Source organism: Ascaphus truei, chromosome 20 (genome assembly GCF_040206685.1).
Source record: "Ascaphus truei isolate aAscTru1 chromosome 20, aAscTru1.hap1, whole genome shotgun sequence".
NCBI lineage: Eukaryota > Metazoa > Chordata > Amphibia > Anura > Ascaphidae > Ascaphus > Ascaphus truei.
In genome coordinates, this window is record NC_134502.1 from 20874257 (window position 1) to 20882406 (window position 8150).

The 8150-nt window shown below is 40.1% G+C and overlaps 1 protein-coding gene across 1 annotated transcript; it reads left to right on the forward strand.

The window, feature by feature from the left end:
* Positions 1–1844: 1844 nt before the first annotated feature.
* Positions 1845–2789, forward strand: LOC142471006 (olfactory receptor 5V1-like). Its single transcript, XM_075577805.1, has one exon. It carries the CDS (start codon positions 1845–1847, stop codon positions 2787–2789), a length of 945 nt encoding a protein of 314 aa, XP_075433920.1.
* The last annotated feature ends 5361 nt before the right edge of the window (positions 2790–8150 follow it).

Sequence of the window (8150 nt, forward strand, 5' to 3'; positions counted from 1 at the left end):
TTCAGGCGAGGAGAATGCATGTGCAGCCAGTGCAACATTGACAAACACATTCCTCAAAATGAAGGTTTCCTCCAGGACAGAGATACAAAGTACTGCAGAGCTCTACTCACAAGTTCACAATTCAACTCTTGATTTATAATACTGTAACTGCCAAGAGCAGAGGAGAAACAATGTTTCAGGTCCCATATGGACCTTTCATAAAGTTAGAAATACAGAAACAAAATATTATATACAGGGTTTGTGAGAGGGATATCTGTTTGCTTTGGATATTAGGATTCAGTGGCAGTGACGGAGCAGAATACCCCAACATATCCCAACATATCACATCATATCCCAACATATCCAACCAGAGGAAACAATGACGCTAGCTACTTCTGTAACTCTTGTTGCAGTTATCATTTCTATGTTAAAGTTGAACCCCACATTATTTATGTAGTTTTGTGGTTTGTATTAGGACCCATTAACGAAAAAGGAAGTTTTAACACAAGTAACTTATCAATTCATTTTATAATTTTTCTCCAAATTAATTGGATCATTTGACAGTGCTACCATGTGTGCGCCTGCATTACTTGTTCAACACTTCTTTTAGCACAGAGGGGAGAAGAAGGGAATAGTTGGTATGTACAAAAAGGGGTAAATTACCACTGAAGCCTCATTTTCTTAAAGTGTTATACAGATATAACCAGTATTACCCTCACAGAAGCCATCGGAAGAGCAACGTGTGAGAGGCAAGAGAAATCTGATTGTCATTATTTGGAGTCAGAAATTACTTTATTGTTCCACTTATCAATGGATGATGTTTCACTAGGGTTTTTTGTTTGACATCCTCTGGATCAAAATACTGTAACAGCAAATATATGATAAGTCCTGTATCTGTCTTCTACATTTTTCATAGGTTGAACTTGATAGACATATTGTATTCTTTTAACCTTATCCACTATGTAACTATTGTATGTACCATAGCAAAGGATGAGAAATGAATCTCTGTATGGTGCTTCTAATTCCCAGAATAGTGCAATGAAGGCAATATAGCCCAGGAGTCAAGGGTTGAGTCAAATCAATGAAAAAATGTATATATGTGACAGGGTATATAGCTCACCAAATAAAGCCTGATATGGACAGAAAGCATATAACCACCCTCAAAATGAAATCACAAAACAGCCCCTATATAGAAGGACTCCCAGTGCATTCACTATAGAGAGGGATGGTGTCCTGAACCAAAGGCTGGAGCCATGCAAATACCCTATAGTCACAGTCACAATGTAAGAAATACAGATAAATGACTCACATGATAGACACCTTATGCTCCATATACGCGTGCATCCGTCCGTTGTGTAGATCAAGTATGCTTTGAGAGAAGGTAGAGCACTGCTGAAAAAAGTAGGGCTGGAGGCTGAGTAGTGAAAATTAAAAATGCTTTAATAGAGATGCATGGTAGCAAAAGCTACATAAAAAGGGTCCTCTAATGCATTTCGCGATAAAGCGCTATTTAGCGCGAAATGCATTAGAGGACCCTTTTTATGTAGCTTTTGCTACCATGCATCTCTATTAAAGCATTTTTAATTTTCACTACTCAGCCTCCAGCCCTACTTTTTTCAGCAGTGCTCTACCTTCTCTCAAAGCATATTGTATGTACCATGTTTTCCACTATTCTGTCCCTAACTCTAATTAGTTTTATTTAGCAAATATATATATACGAAATAAAGTATAGTGTACTTTGTGTACCATTAATATATCAAGGCTTTTCTGTCTTAAATGTATTTTGTTTCTAAATAAACTCTTTCTCCTTGCAGCCAAGAACAGGTATTTAAAATGAAGATCTCCTTTTCCTCTAACATCCCACAATGCTCCGGGAGAATCAGACCACGGTTACTGAATTTCTGCTTCTGGGATTTCCAGCCGTTCACAACTTCAAGATCTTACTCTTCCTTGTCTTCCTTCTGTTATACATTTTCACCTTAGCTGGAAATTTTCTGATCATTGCCTTGGTGTCAACCAGTCACCAGCTCCATACACCCATGTACTTCTTTCTCAGTCACCTGTCTCTGTCTGACATCTTGATGACAACAGATATTGTGCCTAACATGCTATACGTAATAATGGCAGAAGGGGGCGTGATCTCTCTCGTTGGCTGTATCACTCAATATTTCATATTTTCTGTCTCAGTAGGTGCTGAATGTTTCCTCCTTACAGTAATGTCTTATGATAGATACCTTGCCATCTGCAACCCATTGCGTTATTCTGCTATCATGGACTTTAAGCTTTGTTGCCAAATGATTTTCTGGTGTTGGTTCTCAGCTTTTGTAGCATCTCTATGTATGGCTATTATGGTTAGTTCATTTCAGTTATGTAACCCCAATGTCATCGATCATTTCTTATGTGATATTACCCCTCTCTTAGAACATTCTTGCTCAAACAGATTAATTGTGGATACAGTATTATCTTTTTTAGGTATCCCTTGTGTTATTCTCCCATTCATCTTCATCATTGCGACGTATGTCTGTATCTCCCTCACAATTCTCAGGATCTCCTCCACCACTGGGAGACAGAAAGCCTTCTCCACCTGCAGCTCTCACCTGGCCGTTGTCTGCACATATTATGGGACACTCTTTGCTAAATATGTGGTTCCATCCAAAGGACAGTCATTGAATGTAAAGAAAATCACCTCTCTCCTGTACACAGTCGCCACCCCATTTTTAAATCCCATCATCTATACTCTGAGGAACAAGGAGATCCAGGCAGCTCTGTGGAAATGTATCAGTATAAGGGTACAAACATATTTTGAGTAGCATGAGATAAACTACAGAAGGTCAATTCTATCGGGTTGTGTTCAAAATGGTAAAAATGACATCTTTACTTAAAATGATAGTAGATGCAGTAAGGATACCTCTTATAAAGTGTAGTTTTGCAGTTACAGTATATTGACCTTAAGGAAAATAAGCATCAATGAAGGTATTTTCGCCCTATTATTCTCCTCAAACAATAGTGCTAGATTTAGACATACGTACATACATATATATATATATATATATATATATATATATATATATATATATATATATATATATATATGTATATATATATATATATATATATATGTATGTGTGTGTGTCTGTACCCCTGGCTTGAAGAATGATAAATTGCTGCACACTATTATAATCAGAAAAAAAGGGGATACAACTACTGGTGCTCCTGGTTCAGGATTCTCTGTATCAATAACTAACATTAGTTTATTGAGCAAATCCATGGAGCCCTGATTTTCTTCCCTTCGTTGTACTCCTGGCTTTCAACCATTATAACCTAGCATACAGTGCTCCCAATGCAGCAAGGCATTCTGGGAAATGACATGCAAATGAGCACATAATGTGTCATCTTTTGCCTGGAATATCCATACACATGGAGCCCATTTAAGCAGATGCATCACCGTTCACACAGCTTTTAAGCACAGCATGGGACTAGCAAAGCAAGTCAAACCACTCACAGACATTGTATTGTATTGCATGTCTTTATTTATATTGCGCCAAACGTGTACTCAGCGCTTCACAAAGAATACAGTACAGGGAATTATAATAATACAATTAGCGCAGGAAAATCAGATAATAGGAAAGGAAACCCACGCCCGTAGAGCTTACAATCTAAGAGGTTTGATGAGAAACTTACATAGACAGCAGGTGAGGGAATGAGTGCTGTAGATGGCAGTGCTTGGTCACAATGGGTGGGAGGAGTGACTGAGTGTGGGACAGAAGCCATGAGTTTTTTATTGAGGGGTAAAGAAGTTATTGGGAGAGAGGTGTATAAATAATGGCGCAGTGAGGAGTGATGATGTTGGAGACAACAGAGACATTCACAAATGAGTGAGGAAACAGTAAACAGAAAAAGCAATAGGGAGGGCATAGTGGGATGCAGGAGGAGAGACTTCCCATGTATTGTAGGATAGGAAGTGTACAAATAATCACAGCATTTAGCAAGTCAAGTTCTCACAGTTGCTATGTTGTTGTTCAGAGTCCAAATCTTCACCTCCAATTTCCAACTCCAAAATTAACTCTGACAGACATTTTAAATGTGATACTTACGATGGGACACACAGCCAATATAGTCTGTCTTAAATACTGTGATCACATGCAATTGAATAACAATTAAGGGAGGGGTCTGCCTAATCAACTCAAGGAAACATACCCAAATAGTTCATTAAATTTTAATTTCTCATGCAATTGATAATATGGAGCTATAGAACTGAAAGTATAACAAGATGTATGAACAGAAATATAATTAGGAGATCCTATAACAAGTATAGCTTGAAACCCCTCAAAAACGGTCTTTATTGTACACAGACAGAACCCTAATACTCCTTAGTACAGTACATTGATACCTCAGAAATCCAGAACATAACCCAGTGGGAAAGAGGGAGCCATGCTCTATATCAAGGACATTGCCTGAACCCTAATTGTATTCTTAATACCTATGGTACTGAAATGTAACACATCTTTTATTCTGTGTGAATTGGGATTCTACGCATAAATAAATAACAGGATACTAATTTTGCAGGTTATTCTCAATAACTCTTTGGGGCCCAGGTCATGGCTGTGTGCTGGACCTTGCCATTGCCCCTGTGGAATAAACAAAACTCCACTCTGATTTTAGCGTAACAGTCTATCAGAGACTTTAATTTATATTGCACAGCTAGAGCAAGAGGGACAGGTATATATGATCAGACGTGAGTCTGATTAACATAAGCACTAAACTCTTATTCTTATCACAACTATTTTATACCAAGGAAAGAAGGTGTGAATGAGTTTCGCAGTGTTTCAACAATACGGGGCGTTACTTTGCGGTTTCAGCATTTATACGGTCAAATTAGCATACATTCTTGCAGGTTACGCACCAGAAGACATGAAAAGACAAACAGGCCTTCTACCCTTTTGAAAGGGAAACATCTTGCATCCTGTTCAACCCTCACATATCTCCCTGTTCCATAGTCTAAAGAAAAACAACCTACAACACAGAGTATGAATAAATAGAAAAACATGACATACGCATTTTAAAACTGACACACGGTATATCACAACCCATAATGCACTGCTACGGTGGAGCAAGAGTTTGAATTTTTTTATTCTATAATTTCCCCCTTTAAAACTTATAGGGCTCTTTACAGTAAGCGCCGATAAGGCTTTTTTCGGCATTTTTTGCCCTCCCGATTAAGTAAGCGCCGATAAGTGGGAATTATCGGCAACTTTTCTTCCAGATAAAAAACTATCGGCATCCGGGTGCCGATAAGCCACTTATCGGCACTTTTTGAACCCGGCTGAATTCAGGTAGCCCCGATCAGCTTTTCGGTGCTGATCGGCACCCCAGATTGGAGAGTTTATCGGGAATTACTCCCGCCAACTAAAGTTGGCAACTTGGTGGAGGAGAAGCATCGGCAAGGGCGACACTTAGAAAAAATCAGCCCTTTTTCCTGCCTGGGATTGATGCCGGGGGTCTCCGGAGTTGATACCCGCACCGGAGCCCCCCCGGCATGCACCCGAGGCAGGAAAAAGGCATGTACAGCCCACTTCATTACCTTAGCGGCTAACCGCTAAGGCAATGAAGGTGTTAACCCACCGTGCCAGCTCTAGTATACCATGTGACAGAGGCTTTTGGGGGAGAACGGATGTGACGTCATTGAAAGCCTGTCACATGGTACTAGAGCCAATCAGAGTAGGGATAGACTTCCCACGCTCTGATTGGCTACCGTACCATGTGAGGACGGCCATGTTTCTTTTCATGACATCATCTTAAAGGCAATTGAAGCAAAGCCATTCTGATTGGCTGTGCTTTCATTGCCTTTAAGTGACGTCATCATTTTTTTTTTATCGGCCAAAACACATGGTTTTCATGGCCCAATCAGGGCCAGCCGCCGAGGAGGAAGGACCTCCTACAGAAGAAGAAGGACAGGGCGTGGCCGAAGACGGGAAGAAGACCCCGGAAAAAGATAGAAGAAAGAAGAATACAGATGAAGATGGATTACAAATAGAAGACCCGTGGATTGATTTGGATTCTTAGTTTAATGTTTATTTTTTTATGGTTTTTTATTTTATGGGTTCCTGTGCCTGGTGGTTTTGTTTGTGAGTAAGGTGTTCAACGGGAGTCGGTGGGGTCAAGTAATGGTAAGTGAACTAAAGAAATGTATTTTATTTAACTTGTTAATTTTTTTAAAAGGTTTTTTAACATGTGTATTTTTTTTTGTGGTATATCATTTCTTGCCACTGTATGTATGTATGTATGTCTAGAGAGATATATACATACAGGGTAAGAAATTATGTTGTTTTAAAAGCTTGATTTGATGTGTTTTACATTAATGTGTCTATGCTGCTATGCTTCAATGTGTGTTTAAAGTATTTTAAAATTAGATAGATGTAATTGTTGATATTGTACGGTGTACTTGAGGTCAAGGTTAGCCTTGGTTTTCAATTTTGTATTCTTGTTGGTACTTATATTTTTTCCCAGGCTAAATTGTTATGTTAAAGGCTTGAATTTGTTAATTGTTTAATTGTTAGGGATGGAATGTAAATTGTTTAGGGATGTCATTAATGAATGGTAATTGATTTATGTTTACTGGATTGGTTTAAATTGTATACTTGTTGGGAGGTATCTGTATTTTGCTTGCAATGATATTGTTAACTCTCATTTGCAGAATGTATATGGTGCATAGATTGTATGCATCATATATACAATGTAAATGCTATGTGTTGATTGGCATTTGAGGTATTTGTTTGGCAGTTGATGATTGTGATTGTAAGTTCAGTTAGGATTATTAAAGGAAATTAATTTTATTGTAGTGTGTCTGTATGGAAAAGTGTTATTTGGAGTACAGCATGTTTTTGATAACCCTTCTACATTTATTTGTATATTGGTTCATCATGTGTGTATGTATTTGTATCTCTCTCTCTCTCTCTCTCTCTCTCTCTGTATATATATATATATATATATATATATATATATATATATATATATATATATTTTGCATGATGAAGCCACTGTACAAATTCATGGGTGAAGGGTGGGTATCTGGCCAGTGTGGCTTAACCCCTTAATTACCTTTGCGCTTTTTTTCCGATAAAGTGTTTAAGGGGTTAATTGATATCTGAATGTAGTTGCAATGTATTGGCTTTGTATTGGCTATGTATTTTGTGGGCAAGACAAGGATGTTGCTGGCGACGGAGACTTCTTATTGATGAGGTCAGTAGTACTTTATGTATTTGAATATGCTAGTTAATGTTTTTAATAATGGGCAAAGAATCTATTATCCCTATCTGGATAATAGTTATTTTGCACATTATTGTACTGTAGGTGTTGGGGGGGAGGGATGTATGTATTGAATGTATAGGCCAGGTTTATTTTTTTTACATTCAGGGTTTGTTCCGTGGTTCTGCGTGAGACCTCTGGAGACCGCCTGCTGGTCTCCTCGGGTATCTCACGGGTATCAGGCTGGTGGTTCCACGGGTGACACATGCGGGGATGAAGCGGTGGCCTCACATCTGTGGGGGCACCACGGACCCGTAGTCTGCGGGGATGAAGCGGTAGTCCCACATCCGTGGGGGCACCGCCGACCCGTAGGTGCGGGGATGAAGCGGTGGTCCCACATCCGTGGGGGCACCGCGGACCTGTAGTGAGCACTCGTGAGTTCCCCAGACCCCCGTGGGAACCACCCGAGGCCCCGCAGACACCTGTGGATCTGACCCGGGGCTCCCAGACATCCTTGGTCCTACCGTGGGGACCCAATTGTGGCCACGGTGACCCAAGGAGACCACCTGGGGTTCATGGTGCTTGGCAGGACCCACCAGCAGGCCTCCAGAACCTGTTTGAAAAGGGCTGCTGGTACCCTGTAGGTCTGTCATGTGCCCCGCCAGCCCACCGGGGACACGCGTGGGACTGTGTTATGAACCCTGTTTGTAAAAGGATAAATCTTGAATTTATGGGGGGGCACAGGGGGTGGGTAATGTATTTAATAATAAGAATGATGTTTATTGTGTGTCACTGTATTGTTTTTATTGTGGGTACTTGGGGTGGGGGCGGGTCCCCAACAGTATGTGGGTAGGCCTTCCTTGTGGGTAGTGGGTGAGGGTGGTTAGGCCTCACGGGGTGGGTGGTTAGTGTGGGAGGGTATGTAG

Excerpts from the sequence above, each read along its gene's own strand:
- LOC142471006 (XM_075577805.1), top strand. The coding sequence starts at position 1,845 with ATGCTCCGGGAGAATCAGACCACGGTTACTGAATTTCTGCTTCTGGGA.